This window comes from Ambystoma mexicanum, chromosome 10 (genome assembly GCF_040938575.1).
Source record: "Ambystoma mexicanum isolate Mex_15411 chromosome 10, UKY_AmexF1_1, whole genome shotgun sequence".
NCBI lineage: Eukaryota > Metazoa > Chordata > Amphibia > Caudata > Ambystomatidae > Ambystoma > Ambystoma mexicanum.
In genome coordinates this window covers 1,559,782,929-1,559,803,519 of record NC_090932.1, presented here as the reverse complement: position 1 = coordinate 1,559,803,519, position 20,591 = coordinate 1,559,782,929, and the positions used below count along the sequence as shown (strand labels likewise).

At 44.5% G+C, this 20,591-nt stretch overlaps 1 protein-coding gene across 3 annotated transcripts in view; it reads right to left on the bottom strand.

Moving 5' to 3' along the window:
• LOC138492580 (ras-related protein Rab-36-like) overlaps positions 1-20,591 on the bottom strand; it is a 176,853-nt gene that overhangs the window by 97,091 nt on the left and 59,171 nt on the right. For 2 of the 3 annotated variants that reach the window (XM_069619851.1, XM_069619852.1), the window contains exons 5-7: positions 17,293-17,385; positions 16,047-16,111; positions 4,184-4,235 (exon numbers count right to left, since the gene is read on the bottom strand). In XM_069619851.1, the coding sequence (XP_069475952.1) occupies positions 4,184-4,235; positions 16,047-16,111; positions 17,293-17,385 (210 nt within the window). The remainder of the gene's footprint in view (positions 1-4,183; positions 4,236-16,046; positions 16,112-17,292; positions 17,386-20,591) is intronic. The other variant, XM_069619853.1, reaches the window with a different exon arrangement.

Here is a 20,591-nt window from a genome sequence, read left to right as displayed (position 1 = left end):
CTTGAGCAGCCTTACGGGACATGCTCTGTCTGGAGTGACCAATGCAGGTTGCGGCCTCCCTCAGCCAAGGCTCCCCAGGCCTTTCACTGCTGGGTAAATATTGTTCTGTTAACAGGGGCACCTGCCCTGAAGAGCCTCCACCTACAGTCGAAATTCCTCTTCCAGTGGGAAGCAAGCAACGCCTAAAAATGGAGCAGGCTCACCTCCGTGTGACCCCTGGACCATATACTCAGGGCGCGCGCAGCACCCATGGGCAATAATGCTGGAATTTCTCACCACACTGGGAGTGCCATGAGGACCAATACTAGAGTCCATCCTTTTTTGAGGTCACTCAGGGGTATGGATGGATCAGAGACAGGGCCCATGCATTTCAGTGAAGGCACGCTTGCGAGATGGTGGCTGTCGCATGGCTGTCATCAAGGAAGGCATGAAGGGGGTAAATAAAATACTGCATGGTGACAAAGGGCAGAGGCAAGCTTGGGTAATGCTACAGGGAATGCGAGCTGGGTAATAGTGGTGCCCAAAGATGAGGCCAGATAGTCATTTTGGGGTCCCAGCAACAATATCCTTTTGTTTCACTCCCAACATACATGAGACCATCATATTCGGAAAGGGAGATGGGCAGCCTGGGCTGTGCCCGTTAGAAGGGGCCAATTATAAATAGGGATGGTGCCTAATTGGCCTAGAAAAGTTGCCAGATTTCCAGCAAGATAGTGCAGCAGGTTGAGCGCTATCTGCTGCTATCTGCGTGCATTATCTGCAAGTTGCAGGTTTAATCCTGGCAAAGCCAACTCAGCCTTATTTCCTTCCAAGGTAAATGAAGGAGTACCAATTTTGTTGGGTGATATTGTATGGAAATATGTTCTGCATATAGCACTTTGTCGAGCTTTGGCAGAAGCACTATATACATGACACATCGTTATCATTATCCAGCGCCTCGCTCACCACACAAAGTTATGTGAAAATGGAAAGGATCCTGGTGCACATTGGCAAGCTGCCTATTGCTGCTGGGGAATGTGGACTCGTAATAGGTTCCTGGAGCCCCCTACAAAGTGGTAAAGTGTCACTTAGCGAGATGCTCTTTTCCCATAATAATGTGTCACTGCCCCTGGGAAAGATGCCTATCATCTGTGTGATCTACAGGTAGCAGGTTCAAATCCTGGCAAGGCCAACTCAGTCTTTCACTAATCTGAGGTTGATAAATGAGTACCAACTTCAGTTGGGAATAATTGTATGGAATATGTTCTATGTACAGTGCTTTGGCAAACATGCTATTTAAATAACAAATCATTATCAAATATCAGGGCCATGGCTACTGCATGGAGTACCTGGGCGGGCTGCTCACAAATTAGGGACTCACCTGCTGTTGTTGCTCGCATCACAGTGGAGCCAGCCTGCACTTCTCAAGTTGGAATCCTTTACAAGCCTATTCAACATTTCATCTTTTTGAGGCGGTTCATACACTGGCCACTAATCATTGGAATTTTAACACCTGTTGGTGCAGCACTTAAAATCAGGACTAATCAGGTGTAAGTATAAATCACACTATACAAGAATGCAAATTATATGGTGGGTGTAAGTGGGAGCTTGAATGCAGTGTGTCTGGTGTGGTCAGATGTATGCATTCTGCTTGCTGTGTTGGTTTTCTCGGAATTGTTATAGTTTATAGGCCGTCTGGAACTTGTTAGATTTCTGCAATGTTGTTATGTTGTGCACTACTAGCTCTTCAGTCCGCAGCCGCAGGGATAGCACCTTTTTCTTGGATGATGCCTGATATCTAGGGGCTTCTTTTACCTCTCGCTTATCATATCTTTGTTACGATCATCCCAGAACTGTATGTATGTGTTTGCATACAATATATACTGTTGATTGTTTCTATGTTATTATTCGTTTTATGTTTATTTTCTCAATCAGACAAAACATCAAGTATCCACTCCAGCCACCAACAGCCAGAGAAGTCCAGAACTGAGGTGGGCAAGTACCCGTTAGTAGTTGTTTACCTGTAATGCAGTGTGATGTAAGGTGGTGCTGTTTGGCACACTTATGCCATTTTGGCAGCCTCTCCGACCACCCGCTGTCACCCCAGGGGAATGTATGAGTTGTGTTGAAATATTTGAGAATAAATACAACAGGCAAGGTACTTGGGGGTGTCATCAATTGGCAGTATTGCTTATTAAATGCAAATCTATTCTCATTACTGGTGGCAACTAGTAGACATGCCTTGAGTCTGGTTCTGCAAGTATAGTATTCAGCTATGTGATGATGATGATTTTTTTTTTTTAAAGAACAAAAGGAATGTTCTCACTTTCTCAAGGGTTTACACAAAACATAACATGCAACAAACACCATTAACCCTCGTTAAGAGGCATTTTCTGTAAAGTCGTGAATTGGCGCGATTCACGGATGATGATTTAAGGGCCACTTTTTTTGAGGCAAGGGGTTAGAAAACATCTTTGGGGTTTCTGGGCCTATTTCTTGTTCCTGTCCGACCCTGACCATAGGGATAAAAGGCAGAGCATAAGAGCACATTCTGAGCAAGGCCGAACGCATGAGCAAGCAGCTATTCCGGGACGGCAGTACAAATGGAGGAGAAAGGCAGTGAAAAACGAAAGGACGATAATGGGGGAATTGCCCTTTTCAACGCAGACCCGCAAAGCCTCCAATAAAGGAAACGTAAGACTGGGAATCGCAGCTGGCGAATGATGTGACGAATGTCAACGGTACGTGGAACCCTCCCGCATTGATAGCCAAGGCTGAGAGACGCAGTTGCCATCGTGGTACCATCCTTTACTCCAGCGGCAAAAGAAATGCAGAGTTCAGCACAGCCGGTGAGTCGGAAGAACTGATAGCAGACCGGACTGTGTTAAGTTCAAGGTTGCAATGGCAACATTAAAAATGAAGGAAGAAAGATTATTAGACGGAGGTCTTTTTGTGAACAAACTTGATACCAGAGATAGAGTGGTTCGGTGCCACATGGGCGCTCATTCGAAGGTCTCTGGTTGATACCCCCCTCCTGAACAAAGAGAACGTAGTGAACTAGGATTGTTGAAACTACCTACAAGTACCAAGAGGCCCTAGGAGGCCTGTGATTGTTTAAAAAGACACTGAGACTTTTGTGTGAGGTGTCGAAGTGGTCATACAAGGGTTAGGCCAAACCCTTTGTACAATCGAAAGTCTTTGACACATTGCAGAAGCCTTTAACAAATGTGAAAGTGTGAACCCGACTGAGGGAATTGTGAAACTAGCGTTTGTGCCCAGCTGAGGGGAACACTGTGAACTGTGATCTTGTGAAACATGCATTTGCCATAGAATAACATAGTGACCCAGGTTGCCCTTCGGAAGTCTCTGTTTAAATTGGCAAGTGCTTTGGGAGGTTAACGCTGAAAGAAGGGTCGGAGCCCGGCTGAGGGGAATCCTAGAGTGGAGAGTAATTGCCCAACGTGGAGATAGTAGAAGGAACCTTTTGTTTTGTTGTTTTTGGCATATCAGGCCCTCTGGAGAAAGAGACTTTGTATGAGAAGAGACTTGGGTACAGAAGGCCCTGATATTGAGGGAAGGAACTTTAGCCTCATGACGGAGAAGTCCAGGAGTGTGCTGTGCTCAAGAGTCCCGCTTTGTCCTGTGATAAATACCTGGGGAAGGGAGATCCCCCGGCCATAACATCCTGATTTATCGTTTTGTGAACACCTTTCTTTTCTTGCGAACATTATCCCACACTATTTTGTTGCATAGCTGTAAGGATTGGCAATAGCTTTTTTTTAGCATAGGCCCTTTTTATTTGACTAGATTCTACTAGGACTGTATTATTATCATTTGATGGTCATAGCTTTCTCCCATTTATCACACCCATCTTGCAGTTTAATAAACACGCTTGAACTGTAATCACTTGTGTCTGTCTTACTTTGATACCATGCCTTCCTTACACACTACAGACCACCCACCCAGAAGTATCTCAATCTCAGTTATATTGGAATGTCCTGATGATCCTATTAGGCCATCTTCAGTTGTGGCCTGGAGGATAGCTCAGGGGCAACACATTTGTTTTGCAAGCAAGACAAGGCACAGCAACACCGGTTTGAATCCCAGGCTCGTGCTTAGAAACAGTTCCCTCGTATCTAGCGTGTTATAAAAGAACAACTATAATTATAATAAAGCCTCATGAGAAGGAAGGTGAATTACTTACCTGGTGTGCTCCAATGTCGGAGGATCTGCTATATCGAACACAAGTATAATCACTGCAACAGAAGAAACAGATAGTTAATCAAGCCAGCAGCCGACCCTGTGACTCCACCCAGCTCTCCAAGAAGGCAGAGGATAGAAGAAGGAGGGTCATACGAAAGAAGTGGCAGGTTTCAGGATACGGGGTGTCATATGAAGACTTTTCGTCGGGTGGTTTCTACAAGAGAACTACAGGATCTGGAGAGGGCAGAAGGAAGTGAGACTGATTTAAAGGGGCTTGTGGAGGGTAGAATGATGTTACAGACATGGAGCAGCAGGATGGGTGCAGGGATAAGCCAGGGACTCAGTGGACCTGGAAGGGGGAAGAATTAAGTCAACAAGACCCCTTGGAGATAGAGTGCACAGGAATGACGTGAGAGAGAACTAGAGGATCTAGAGAGGGCATAAGGACTTGAGACTGACCTAGAGGGGCTTGGGGAGAGCAGAATGATCTGACAGAGACACCTAGCAGAAAGAGAGAGCAAAAAGAAGAGAGTGACTCAATGGATCTCGAGAGGGCAGGCTGATGTGAACGAGACCATGAGGAAATGGATTGGATAGACTAACACAAGAGAGAATCTGAGGAGATTAAACAGACCGAAAGATGCAAGAGTAACTCAGAGGATTGTTGAGAGGACTGACTAATATAAGAGCTATCCAGAGGGATGGAGGAGGTGGAAAGATGTGAAAATAACTCAGATGATTGTTGAGAGGGCAGACTTACATAAAAGATATCCAGAGGGATGAAGAGAGCGCAAAGATGTGAAAGAGGAAGCCAATGTAGTTTGTGTAGGGTGGGGGTGATTCAGTCAAATTTCCATGCTCCCATAATAAGGCGTGCTGCGGCGTTGTGAACTGCTTTTAGGGGAGCCAAGTGAGAATCTGGGAGCCCTGTCAGTAGAGCATTTCCCCCATCGATGTGTGAGACCACAAGGGCCTGTTCTATGGTCCGGAGGTCCTGCAGTGGGATAAAGGGTTTGATTTTTTCGAAGGGTAGGGATTCGGAGCCAGGCTGTTTGGGCCTTCTTAGCTATGTGTTTCTGGAAGGATAGGCTGCTGTCAATAGTGAAGAAATACCAAAGATATGTCTGAAAAACCATTGACCATTTATTAATGATAAGACAAAAAATTTGAAAAGTGGGAAAAAACTAATCTTAATAATGAATTGTTCAAACAGAGAAGAAGTACATTTTTTGGACATGAAAAACTAATTCAATTAAGTTGTTACATTCAGCAATAAATAGCAAAAAACTAAAAAATAATCAATAAAAACAAAACAGTTAAAATAATACTAGACAGGAACAAATCCAATTGTTACTCTAAAGTGTACTCGATAGCTAGTCATAAACTTTAGTGAAAATATCTATTCCTAGAGGGTGCTCTAGTTGTGTGTCATGATCAATGTATGATCATGTTTTTAGTATTTATTGCTGAATGCAACAACTTCATATTTTGTCTTATCATTAATAAATGGTCAATGGTTTTTCAGACATATCTTTGGTATTTCTTACCTGTGACTCTGCATATGAGCACAGAACATTTTTTTGTTAAAGAAAAGTAAAATAAGGACAGTCATTTTTTGACTGACCACAGTGTGGACCGCCCTATTTGTTTGTTTTATGTTATATATTGCCCTGAATCCACACTGACACTTCAGGGGCTACCCTACCTTTTTGTGTAACAGTCAATAGTGAAGCCTAAGGATTTTGCTGAGTCTGAGAATTGTGGATCAAATCCTTCTAGGAGCATTTCATTGAGCCATTATTGGACACGTTGATTTTTAACAGGTGGACCCATGAGGACTAATTCAGTCTTGGATGGGTTTAGTCTGAACTAGGCAGTCGACATCCAGGACTGGATGATGGCTAGGTAATCGTGAATATAAATGATGTCCTGCGCGTTATGTACTCTCATGTACAACTGAGTATCGTCCACATATTGGTGAATGGCTATATTGGGATCTTTGAGGAGAGTGACCAGAGGCTCTATGTAAAGTTTAAAAAGGATTGGTGACAGGATGGAGCCTTGAAGGACTCTGCGGGAGACCTGGAGTCGGTTTGAATGCAACAAGTTCATCTGGACAGCCTGGTGTCTGCCTGAGAGGTAGGGGGTAGACAATTGAGTAGAGTGCCACTTGTCCTTCGAGTTCAAGCCAGCAACATTTCAATTCCAATGCTTCCTCAACTGGCTATAGGAACTTTGCCTCTATGTTCAGCGTGCAGTGTTTCTTCTTTCAATCACTTTCTCTGTTGCCAATAGGAACTTTCCCTCCAGGTTATAACATGCAGCTTTTTCCTTTCCATTTTATTTTTATTTTATTTTTGTGTGTGTTTTAGTTCAACGAACATTTCACCATTTTTTATACCATTACATATAAATACATCTAGACATACATAAATTACCCATAACAAGGTTTCATACACTAATCCAATAATTAATAATAATCAATATTTCCTTTTAAAAACTTCCTCATTTGGCTCTTGAAGGTTTGCCTCCAAGTTCCGGCAGACCTTGTTTCTCCTTTCATTCACTTCCTCGAGTGGTTCCTGGAACTGTGCCTAAGATTCCAAGGAGCAGCATTTCTCCATTTACCCACCGTCTCTGTTGGCTCCATGAAACTCCATCTGGTTTTTTTTACCCACTTTCTCTGTTGGCTCCACAAATGCTCCATCCAAGTTCCAGCACCCAACACTTCTCCTTTCACTCACTTTCTCAAATAGTTCTTCTGGATTTTACTTCAGCTGCCTCCTCCCCTCTCATGTCCTTCTCCTCTATTACCTCTCTATTCACAATGGCAGTCGCCCGCAACCCTCTCGTTAATCCTAGGTCTGCTCAGCACCTTTTCTCTGTCTCTTGGACTGGTTACTTGTACAGACCTATCAAGTAGGAAAACCTCTGGTGGCTTGACCACAGAATCTACTGTGCTTCTACGCTTCTTGCCTACAACCGCTCTCAGTGGTGTCTTGTTCGCCTGCAGTCTTGCTGTGCTACATGTCTCGTCATCATTGCTTTTCAAGAACTCTGCGTCCGACATTTGCCGCAACTCCACAGGCGGGCTTGTTTTCCGAGACTCTCGATGGCTTCTACATGCGCTTGTACTTCAGCTCAATTAGGACACTTCTTTTAACCTCCCCTCTCTGGTTTTTGAGTCCTTTTCTGTCCAGCTGGGCCATGCATGATGACAGCAAGTGACTAAAGACTTATGCTTTTCTCTATGGCATGTGCGCCTCTCAACACACACTCCCTCGGTTAGATTCACCTTCTTGCGCATTACTGTATAGGGAATGGTAAAGCCAAATGGTAATGGATCTTTTAAACCAGTTTTTGTGGTTTGGGCAGTGTTCGCCTGGGTTTGGTTGACTATGGATGTCCCCTGCCCCAACCATTTTTTTCAGCCACTTTGGTAAGCTTCAGAATTGGGGTAATATCTCCCGTCGGTCTATCTCAATGTGAGTTTCCTCTTCTGTTGTTGGCGCTTTCAAAACAGCTGTGCAAACTAGGCAAACTACTTTCCAAGTATTATGGGCATAAGCCGGGGACCACATCACTGTAATCAGCCACGGTATCTCTGTGTCTTCAATGTCAAGAATGATATTTGTCCAGGGGTTGGTTTTCCTCCAAATGATACCAATTTTCTTCTGTGATAAATCATCTTCAACAAGTGGCAACATCAAAAAAGCCCATTGTGAAGCAGTGGTAGATGCTTCATCAATATGTTGGCTGTTATGACAGCGGACAAAGACAGGAATAACAACTGCAAAACTGTGGCATGTGCAGATCCGGGCCACAGACAGCTGATGGCGTAGGAGGGATCCGGAAACCAAGACATGTGGCAGAGAGGCTGCCCGATGCTGGATACAGAGGTTCCTCCAACGATAAGTCTGAGTAACCCTACAGAGTGTCAAACAATCCAAAGAACGCTGTCCAATGGAAAACCATGCAACCAAGGGGAGAACGACATACCACATGGGACCTAGCAGTGCGGAGATGCAAAAACTGCTCAAACTGAGAAGAGGAGCAGAGAAAGCTGGTAGAAGACACAAGTCAACCCCATTGTTCCCCAGCGATGAACCAAAAGAAGCCTGCAATCCCGAATTCTGGTTTGAGAATGGGAACGAGGCAAGACTGGGCAAGCAAGAAGGAGCGAGGGCGAGCGTCCACAACCGCCGATGAGTAATGCTGCATAATGGGGCAGTGGAGAGAACAATGATGCATGTTGGTGACACAGAACCCAATAAGGCGTTGGGTAGCTGCTGTGTGTAAAATGCTGTGCACTGGGAAATTGAGGATCAGGGACACCTGATCGCTTCCGACATTTTGCTGCGTTTTCCCTCCAATACCCACCTACCATAGTTACTCCCCACACTCCTCCCCCCTACTACCATAAAAACCAATATTACACATACCATAACTCACCCCCCTAAAAAAGCCACAAAAAAATGTAGCAAAACAGCCGTTACGGCAAATGCGGTGAAACGGCCACGACTAAGTGGGCAGGTCCCAAAGCTGAGCCTTAAAATCCATAGCGAATTGAACTGTCATTGATCTAAAAAATGCTGTACAATGGGAAAAGCCCAGATCAAACTCAAGTCTCATTTGTATGACTCATTGCATGCTGGGAGAGTGAGGTGTGACGTCTACAGCAAACGTAATCATCATTTGCTTACAATTCTGCATGCTAAAAAATTGACTCTTAAAGCACAGGGACAACTGAATGGCAATTTATTTTAAAAGCTAGATGCTGAGAGTTTGAGTCTTAACTAGAGAGAATTGGGTTGTCATTTTTTCTAAAACAGCACATGCTGGGAGATTCTTAAAGCACAAAGCAAACTGAAGTGGCATTTGTCTAAAATATTGCATTCTGGGAAACTAAGTGTTCAAGACCAGAGCAATCGAAAACGTCTTTTGTTAAAAGATATTGCATGCTGAGGGAGACCAGGGGGAATGGAAACATTGTTTCTATAAAACAGCCCATGCTTGGAGAGTGAGTCCTCAAGCCCCGTGCAAACTGAACTGCCATTTGAGGCATTGAATGCTGGGAAAGTGAGTCTCAATTACCATCAAGAACTGGATAGTCATTTATCCAAAACCCTCCATGTTCGGAAAGTGAATCTAAAATCCCAAATACAGTAAGAACTGAGAACATTCATGAACAAGATCAGAGTCAAGACAAGAACCAACCCTGCCAATCCGTGATTGTTACAGAATAATAAAGTTGTGTTTAAACTTTTGCCCCTATAGAGTGTCTTTAAAATCTACCATGTCACAAATTGTTACAGATGTTTGATGCCACAGGACTTGACATAGACGTCCAACCCACAGAACATCTAATTAGGATGGTCCAATCCCAAAAGTCACTCAGAAGTTTAGGGCATATGCCTTTCTTCCTGAGGCTCAATAAGAGCACAGTGCCTAAAAGTATTCAATTTCGCAGCAGTCCTGGTGTAAGCACCCCGAAAGCCTACTTCAGGGGGATAGCACCACAATCTGGACAAGCCTTAATAGACGCTATTGATGCTGGTGAAAGCGTCATCCATGCAGATTACAGCGAAAAACAGAGGTATACTGGTCTTAAAGTTTGGGGATAATGTCGCGTAATAAGAAAATACCATCACAGACAGGGGATCATTGGAGTGCACCCACCCCATCCCGGCTCCCGCAAAATCCAAAGTGAACAAGTACATGGAACCTACAACTCTTCAATGAAAAGAGTTACCCCTATGCCTTACCATGTATGGCCTCTCCCAATGTGAGTACCCCCAACTGAAGCGTGAGTTTGAACAAACTATCACCTATGCTGATGGCAGGAGGAATAGACATGTATTGGTTACTAAATAAAAAAAGGAGCTCCTTCTCCAGTTTGAACCTGATGAGTGACAGACAGCACTTATGGCGACTGCTGGTCCCCACACCATTTCACTGCATGGCGATGGACCTTGCCTATGCCATCAATTTTCTTCATAGGCAGACATTTATGACATGTAAAATGTGTTTTCCCCTCTTTTGTAAGATAATTTGGGAAACTGTTGTCAACTGGCAGCGCAGGTTGGCACTGGGTATGAAAAATAAGGAATTTCTGAGAATGCAATGCAGCTTCTGGGCCAGTTCAGCATATACACAGACATGCTCAGCAGGATGTGGTTGGCAATGTACTCCAGAAATTGGTCGATCTCATGTTCAAAAGTAGGGTTAACCGCCATGGAGCAGTTACCAATACATCAATGGTGAGTACCTTTCTTTACATGTTTCACCATTGTACGCTACTCCATCCAAACATGGAAGAAATCGCTGGGTAGTATGAGGCTCGTTGTCAAATACTGGCACAATCAGGCAGATCTTTTCAGATCCGGTCCACTCAGCAATACAGATATAATAGGTTTTTCTATTCAGTCATGATTTACTGAATCTGATTGAGGGTATGTTCCGCTGATCTTGAGCAAGCGGTACCAGTGCGTCTAAGCCACCGATATCACTGCCTAGACAAGGATATTTTACTCTGGTCTGCTGGTGGAAAGATTGCCATCAGCCTGGAGTTGGCAACACTGCATCCCGTTACCTCCCTCGTCAGACCAGCTAGACAACCTGTGATAAGATATACCATGAGCATAACAGGAGACGGGCTACAATCTTGCGAATAAAACACACAAGGCTTAGATGTACTCTCTAATGGCAACTTATATCCACATACTAACTCATGAATAACCTATTAACATTGGAATAAGCTAAAGCATTGGTACACTATCTCAAATGATCATTATCCGGAAACTGTCTAACCCACTCCAAACCACACCTCCTGAATGCGCTCAGGGAGAGCATCGAGCGTGGATCTGGGTGAGGAGCACACAAACAACTCTCTTTAGATAGGCCATTCATCCATTCACAGATTTCAGTGATATGTCAGTGGATGCTTGTAAATGGAGGCCCTAGTCGCATTCCCACTTCAGCCACTGGCCATGTGCACAGGCTCACGGGGAGCATGCTGAGCCTGGCTGGAGTAAAGAAATAGCCCATGAGCCCTCACAATAGCAATGCTAGCTGCAGCCTGCCTGAGCCACTGACCTTAACAGTTTAATCACAACACATGAATGCTCACAATTAAGCAGCCCTCAGGCCGACAATAACCTTAGCCTCCTGACTTAGAGAACATTAACAGAGGGTGCATCTAATGAGCCATGAACATAATGCAGAGCATATTTACACATTCACAGTCAGTAGGTGTTCACTCTGCTAAATAGTGAGATACGTTCACAATATGGACATATACAGTGTCATACCTCAACTAATAAGGTTTTTGATTAATTGACCGAACTTGGTAGCCAAGATATCAATCACCTCCTGGAGTCTGATAAAGCATCTGTTTCCACTTTGGATTTATTACCACCAAGAATTTACCAACCCCTAAAACCAGTATTCGCTGATAAGATTTTTATTCTTCTTAATGCTTCCTTATCTACGGGTATCGTTCCAGATGCCTGCAAATGTTCACCGATAACAGCCCTCAAATCCTACGGTGGACCCCACAGATTTGAGAAATTATCGTCCAATCTCTCAACTACCTTTTCTATTCAAACAACTGGAAAAGGCTGCTGTTACCCGGTGCCAAAATGTGGTGACATCCTCGAACATGCTAGAGCTTGGCTTTAGGCCTTTGCGTAGTACTGAACTTATCACTACCTCTGCCCTGGACCACTTAAGGGGGAAAGTAGATAAAGATGAAACGACCGCCTTAATACTCCTTGATTTGTCGGCTGCATTTGATCCTGTTGACCACCAAATTCTACTCAAGAGGCTGTATAATCTGAGCATTCAAGGTACTGTGGTGAACTTGATTAAATACTTCTTGGAAAATAGTACCCAACAAACATACCTGGGTCCATTCTTCTCCCAACCTCTGCCCTTGAAATGTGGACTTCCCCCAGGTTCAGCTTTGTCACCTCTTCTCTTTAACCTGTATCTTCACCCCTTAATGGGGATCCTACACCAATTTGGTGTAATTTTCTACAGTTACGCCGATGACACACATCTATTGGTGGACCTCAAAGAGGGAGATGGCAATCTATCCATTAAGATCAGAGATTTCCTGTTGGCTGTAAAGGCCTGAATGGATCTTAACTTCTTGAAAATAGACCCTGACAAAATATAGAAATGTTACTGGTAAAGACACAACTTAATACTTGGACACCTTTATGCTGGCCAAGAACCTTTGGACAAAGCCCAAATCCTCAAGTCAGGAGCTTATGTATCATCTTGGACAATAAGTGAACTCTGAACAATCAAGTGACTGCGGCCACTAAATCTTTCATGGTGAAGAAAATAAAAACCTTCTTGCAAAGCTGTCATTCTCTCACCAGGTCCTGGAAATTAACTCTTTAGTTTCTTCTTGTTTGGATTTCAATAACAGTATTTACTTAGGCCTCCCAAAATACATGATCAGAAGATTACAAAGAGTGCAAACTCCAGCCGCAAAGATTGTAATGAAATACAGTAAATATGAGATCACATTCCTCCAGCTCTTCACTCATTCCACTGGCTTTCGGTGAAGAAAAAGAGTATATTTAAAAGTATGTGCCTTGTTTTCGAAAGCTTTGAATATCGCTCATATAATCCTCTCTTCTCTAAGCAGAGTTCACACCTATTACTACGGTCTTCAAGATTGCTACTGGACATAAAGTTGAGTACCCCTAGATATAGGAGGAAGGGGTCAGGTGGTTGCTCCTTCCTAGTTCAAATTGGAATTTGGAACACTCTACCTGTCGCCGTTCGTACAGACGCCAATCTTATCTCTTTTCATGAAAAACGCAAAACGTTTCGCTTTAACCTGTCTTAGATTACAATGTTATGATTACCAGCTTATCACTTCTACAACACCAAGATACGTTTTGGTGATTGTTGCCCTATATAAATCCTCACTTTACATAACATAGCATATCAGTATGTGTGTCTTTGGAATGGATTCCTGTCAATGTAAGCATTGGCAAAACCAAGTTTTAACTTTCGTATAGGCATAATATATGCATTTGCCAGGCACTGCTATCATATGTCCAGGTAATCACATCATTTTGAAACTATTACAATATTACATACATCATTTTGACAGAACCTGCCAAATGCCTATCCAATGCCCACACAAAAACCAAAACAGTTAGCTTTGCCATGTGCTTGTTCATTTTGGAGGGCCTTGGGAAGGCGAGGAAGAGGATAAAAAGTATATAGCACATTGAACTGTTGCTTTCTTTTCTGGGTGTCACAATTGTACATAACACCTCTTCCTGGGATTTGATCTGCCCATGGAGTTAATACTAAAGCCGTCTCTGGCATGCAAAATACGTTAACCATCAGATGATCTGCTTGGAGGCTACTTGTGTAACTCCCCAAACTTTCTGCAAACATTGCACTCTGGAAAAAGGTTTGGCCAAGCAATGCTTAAAAATGTGTTTGGCTTCCATGCTAGCTGGATGATGTTTCTGTCTCCTCCAGGCTATAAGGATGTTTATGCTTGAACATTGTTCAAAACATACGAATGAAGGTGCAAGGAAAACAATATTCACATTAGCAGCTCCTCCAGTCTCAGCCCATGAGTCGCTTCAACGATGGGGGAGATACGAGAACTAAGATGTTATTGGGTAACAGGGAATATATGAGTGGAGCCTTGGAATGGGCGGGGGCACATAGCCTAAAGTTTCCAGCTTAAGTTCTGAACTATTATTATGTTAAAGGCTTGGGATTAGTTCTAATGAAACAGGCATTCTAAAAGTATGGAAGAAAGGATTGAAGAACTAAGACTACAGAAGTTACTCCAGTGGGCAATGTGTTCGCTTATTTGCTCTGACGTTTGGGGCAGCTACAGTTCAGGACTTATAAAAACCTCTACAGAATAAATTGTGAATGCTCTGGGGAGATGTATATAACAAATCCCAGGACACCAACCACTGAAAGGATAACAAAGAGGTGCCAAAGAGATGCTCAGAGGGCTGGAAGACAAGAGAGTGATGTGGGAGATACACAAGGGGACTGAAGCGGCAGAAGGATGTGATGGAGCACTGCATGAGAAGGTGATGAGAGAATGATAGGAGCGAGGCTGGGAGGAATGGATATAGCAGAAGAAGTGAGAGAGCATCGGGGCAAAGGGGTGGGAGAACGATGGGAGAGAGGCCCACAGTGAAGGATGCAGCAGAAGATGTGAGAGAAAACTGGGGGGAGGATATTGGAGAATGATGGGAGAGAAGCCCAGAGGAATGGATCTAGAAGAAGATGTGAGAGAGCACAGGGCAAGGGGATAGGAGAATGATGGGAGTGCCCCAGAGTGAAGGATGTAGCAGAAGATATGAAAGTGCACCGGGAACATGAGATGGAAGAATGATGGCAGAGAGGCCCAGAGGAACAGATGCAGCAGTCAGATGTGGGAGAGCACCAGGAAGAGATAGGAGAATGATCTGAGTGAGGGCCAGAGGAATGGATGTACCGTGGGGGCCGCAGCAACTGCAGATGGAAGAATGATGGAGGGTGGCCAAGAGATCCTGATATGGCCAATGCATGTGACAGAGCACCAGGAGGGGTCAGGGTTGGTTATGGGAGACATATGGGAGGTAGACACAGATGGCAGTGAGTGAGAGACTGATGAGGGAGGGACCCAGCAGAGCTGGTATGGCAGATGATGCAAGAGAGCACTGGGGAGCTGTGGAAGGGAGAATATTGGAGGAAGGCCAAGAGAACTTGACATGGCAGATTCGGCAGGTGCATGTGAGAGAGCACTGGGGTGCAGGAGATGGAATAATATGGTAAACCAAGTTGGCCTGCAGATGTGATACTAAAAGTGGGCAGACGGTGGACAGAACAAGACGGTCTGGCATGATAGAAGGATGTGAGAGAGAGGTGGATAGCGGGTGGTGGGAGAATAATGGGAGCTCAGAGGGACCCAGAGATGCCCCACAGTAGCTGTTATGACATAAGGCTATCAGAAAGCACAGGGAAGTTGGAGTTGATAGAATGATGCAATAAGGGGCAAGAGGAATGGTAGTGCTAGACAGATGTGAAATAGTTGCAGGGGGGTGGCAATGGGAGACTCATTAATGGTAGACCAAGATGGCATCCAAGTAGGGGGATCATGGGTCATGTGCGAGAGACCGTGAGGACCTGGCAGAACAAAGGGAGAGAAACCTAGAAGATATGGAGGTGGAAGAAAAATAGGCTTCTAAGGCAATTTGGAAATAGAAAACAAATTCAGTCAGATGTGCTGATCTGACAGAAGCACAATGAAGAGCACCAGGGGGATGCAAGAATAGTGTAGATGGAACCGAGAGACCTAGAGATGAGTGAATGACAGTAGGACGGCGCATTGGACCTGGATCTACGAAAATGATTGCAGGTACATTTTGCAGTTCTGGAGCTAGTAGAATAATTGCAGAGAGATATGACAGGAGGATCTGAGAAAGCCATGCGTATATTCAGATGAGAGAATGTTGAGGAAATGATAGGAGAGAAAGTAATGACAAAATCAAAGAAGTGCTCGTAGGCAAGAAGAATGTAGAAGATAGCTTGGTGGCTCTTGGGAGGCCAGAAAGATGCAGGACAGGGCACCAGGGGCTGCTAGGGAAGAATGGTTAGGGAAAGTAGGACTTACACAGTCTTGGTTTGAACATTTCAAGGTGAGGGGAGAGGCCCTGTAAAATGGGATCAGGATAAATACTAGGAAGGGGGCTCAGGGGCTTGTGGATTTGTATAGAGCAGTGTAAGCAGGTAGAGAGACCTGCTGCAGGGGTGTCCTGCCGTTTCCACCTCTGGTAGGGTTGGAAGAGAAGAAACCTGTCATCATCATGCATTTCACTCACCATGCGCTCCTCTGCAATATGAACTTGTGACCGTCTTACATTTCTGGTCCCCAGCTGTATCCCATCTGTGCGGAGTGGAGCACGAGATTAGAGGGTGTAGAATGGGAAGTACCAAAAAGGGAAGACAAATCAAATTCAGGAGAACAAATAAAGCACAACCTTTCAGCTGCTCCCATGGTCTATATTTATGCTTTTGTTTCCTACAAAGAATCAAGGGAAATCGCTCATTCTAAGGCAGGTGACCCCCTCTATCAGTACTGATGTCTCTGAAAGCAAAGCAAAGCACTGCTTAATCCAACCTGTTATGCTGCATGGGACTACACAATACATGGAATGCCTACCCAACATTCTGCCCTCACAAAGAGAGAAGAGCTATTCAACATGCTACCCTCCATATAGAGCAGAGGTACTCAATGGTCAACCCTCCGTACAGGGGAAAGCTACTTAACATTCTACCCTACATATAGAGAAGGGCTACTCCTCATTCTACCCTGTGTACAGATAAGAGCTACTCAACATTCTACTCCCTGTATATAGAAGAGTTACTCACTATTCTACCCTTGCAAATAGGAAAGCTACTCAACATTCGCTCCTCATTGAGAAGAGGCACTCAACATTATACCCTATACAATGGAAGAGCTATTCAAAGTCGTACTCTCTGCAAAGAGAAGAGCGCTCAACATTCTCTTCTCATCTAGAAGATACACTCAAAATTCTACCCTATGCACATGGAAGAGCTATTCAACATCTTACTCTCTGCAAAGAGAAATGCAGCTCAACATTCTCTTCTCATCGAGAAGAGCCACTCAACAGTCTACCCTATGCACATGGAAGCGCTATTCAACATCTTACCCTCTGCAAATAGAAGAGCTATTCACCATTCCACTCCCTGCTGAAAGAAGAGCTACTCAATGTTCGACCTGCCACAAACTGAAGAGCTACTCAACATTCTACTCACTGCAGAGGGTAGAGCTACTCAAAAGTCTACTGTCTTAAAGAAGAGCCACTCAATGTTTTATTCTCCACAGAGAGAATAGCTACACACTGTTCAATCATCCACCCAGAGATGAGCAACTAAACATTCTACTCTTAATGAAGAGGGAAGAGCTACTCTATGCTTTACCCTCCACACAGAGAAGAGCAACTAAACATTCTACGCTCTGGACTTAGAAGAGTTACTCAGCATGTTTCCCTCTTCACATAAAAGAGCTAGCTAGAACTCTGCCATTTCTGATCTCAAACCTACATCTGGAGGCGATAAGGGATTCCAGCGATCTTGAAATGCTCAATTTGAAAATCCACTCCAACAGTCGTCTTGTCGAATTTAGGATTACAGAACCTGCAGAGAAAACACACAATGGTGAAGACACTGGCATTGGACATTTGCGAGCATTAATAGGTCTCTTTGCAGATATTGTTCAATATTCACCTCATCCTGTGGCTCTCTCTAGCTTTCTGGGTCTACAGTGCAGCTTGGATAAGAGTCAGTGTCAGTGGGAAGATCACAGATTGAGTCAGAGTGGGATACAGGAAACATCTTTTCTTTGTCAGGTGCTTCATGCTGCTGGCTGCGTGTCATTTTATCTCTGTGAATGCTCAGTCCATTTATAACAGCAGCTTATGCAGGTTGACTAGCCCGTATAGCATTACACATGAAAGAATGTCCAACGTCGTACAACGGTTGGAGAGTAAGAACAAATCATTGTTTGGAGACTTCCTCCATTGCCCGTAGTGCCTCTGTTCCTGACTCCATGCTGGGATTGAAATTAAGATTGGTGGAGTAGGAGCTAAAACCAGCTGCTGGGTATCCAACATTAGCCTGCTACCAGGAGCTACCACTGGGGGACAAGGAGCTAATTCATAGCGTTCCGCAAATCTAACTTCCACATAAGATGGAAAATTATCATTTTGTCCGTTATTTATGATCTCTTGTGCTTTAAATGTTGTATAGATTTGTCCTAATGTTTTTTTATTGATTGTCCGAAATCCACAGGGTTAAATTCACATAGGTATGTTTGTTCGGCATCAGTTAGCCTGGGGAGCCAGAAGAAGCTCCTGGTAGCTGTTGGTTTCAAGCTAACAAGGCTCTTCTAGGCTACAAGCGGGAGCTAAATAGCTCCCAGCTCCCCTCAATTTCGAACACTGCATACAGAGAACAATCATTCAACTTGCAGTGGCAATCAAAGTCTGCCTTCATTTTTTAATATTTTGTTGTGTTTCTGGGTTAGAATTATATGCACCATAGAGAGGTGCCATTGCACTTTTCTACTTACATTGTTCTCAGTTTCATATAATTTATTAATGCACGTGCATGCGTGAGCTCATAACTTCAGCTGAATGGAAACACCTATGTTGCTTGATTTAGCCCACCAACGTATATTAACCCTAGTGTGGCCTAGAATGGGCACGATGAATAAGATGGACTATCACTAGCGAGTAGGTTGGCAGCTCATTGGAGGCTTTTGCAGACAGACACTGGGCCCCATTACGGGTTGGGCGGTCTGGAAATAACAGTGGTGGTAAACCCGCCACCACTGTTATTTCCGGACCGCCCGATCTCGAGTCCTGCAGGCGGGAGGTGGCGTTCCTCCCAGGTCTGACCTGGCGGGTTTAACACTGCCCGCCTGCAGGCAGACGTGGAAACACCAGCACCATCACGAGATGGTGCCGATGTTTCCACTTCCCCATTCCCATTGAGTCCTTTAGGACTCAATGGGAATGGGGATTTACCGAATTCCGCCTCCGGAATTCCCAGGTCACCGGGGTTGTAATGCCCCGGTAATTCCGGGAATCACGGAGGTGGAATGGTAATACGAGTCCGGCGGTATCCGAGCCGGAAAAACCGGCAGGTTACCGCCAGACTCGTAAGGAGGCCAACTGTGTAGTAACACAGTCAAACACTGCAAAGCACTGTGACGTGTCATTGGACTGTAGCGTGAAGGTCACTGGTGAATTGGATGGCAAGTGTAACAAAGGCACATGTCCTAGGTTAGCGGATGGGACTGGGGACGACATGTGGTGGACTAGGACCACCACCTGATCTGTGATATAGGCTCCATAGAAGAAAGATGGCGAACCCCCAGGCTCCCTAGTCCATCCTCAAACTTTTTTTTTAAACGGTGACTCCCCCAATGACTCGTATGACACACAGGATAAGTACTCCACCCGTACACAACAAGATTCCATGTGTTTACCACCAATAACTGCTGGATATAATCAACCTCTGGAGCAGCCCAGGCTGGAGTCAACAAGGACGATGTGTTGTGAACACTGTTAGCCAGCATCAATAATTCACTGCAGAAAGACAACTGCAGATGCTGGCAGGTGGTAAAATGCAGCAATTACACAGTGGTTCAGGCAGGAGTACTGCACATGAGCAGGGGTCTTCCTTGCGTAAAGCCACAAGACTGCAAAACACGAGTCCATGGAATTAGGAATTAGAGAATCGGGCGCTGCATAGTACCTATGACAAAGCCATAGTTCTGTACCGACGTGCTCAACATAAGTTATAGCATCAGAGAATTTAGTAGTCTGGATGCAAGCCTACCAATCATGGAGCTCCCTGGTGACCAGCCTCCAGCTAGAAGTAATCAATCATTTTCTTATCAGTGGAACGGAATCCCAACCTACGAAAACGATCCACCAGAAAGGGCGGCGACAGAGTTGAGAGGAAGGCAGAGGCTAGAGGAAGATAATTCATGCTAGAGCGGCAAGAAAGAAAGAATCAAGGAGAAGAGAGCAGGCAATCGAGGATGAGTGGATGAGCACCTGAGAACAGGAAGGAGAGGAGGGACGGAGGAGAATATTATACGGGAGTGGAGAAGTAGAGAGAATAAAGAGGGAGCAGGAGGCAGGGGTGGGGAGGAAGAGGATGTGATTAAAGGGACAGAGGAGAGGAGTAAAACAGCAAAATAGAAGCGGTGGATAACCAGAAGAAGTGATGAGAGATGGAGAGGAAGGGAACATAAAAAAGGAGGAGGAGGGAAGAAGAGTACCAAGAAAGGTGAGCAGGATGAGAGAATGAATGGAAGGGAGGAGAAAATCAGTGAGAAAGGGAGAAGAGGTTATTTTAAGCAAACACAAACATCACTAAAGAAGTGACTGGAAGAGCATCAGAGAGAAGGAAGAATAGGAAAATGCTTATGATGTACACCAAGTAGGGAAGGAGGAGGTGGATAGTAGAAGAGAGGAGTGGAGGAAAATAAGGAAGAGAAAGTGGCCAGACAGGAAAATAGAGCATGGTGCAGCTTCAAGGAAGAAAGACATCAATTAGATGATGGATGGGGGAACCATTAAAAAGGTCTCCATCCACCCCCCTCAGGATTTGAGCTCAATACGCCCTAGACATAAAGTAGACGAGAAGCCGACAAGCGGAATTCTGACAAGAAAGACATTTTAGAAAGTAGTGGGGTACTCAAAACCCACGATACTGGAAATGACACTTTTAATTACTCTACCAGGAAGGAAGAGCCTAATTTAGAGAGGGAAGGACTGAAGAACCATGGTCTGACAAAGAAAGTATGATTTGTTTTACCCATTCGCAAC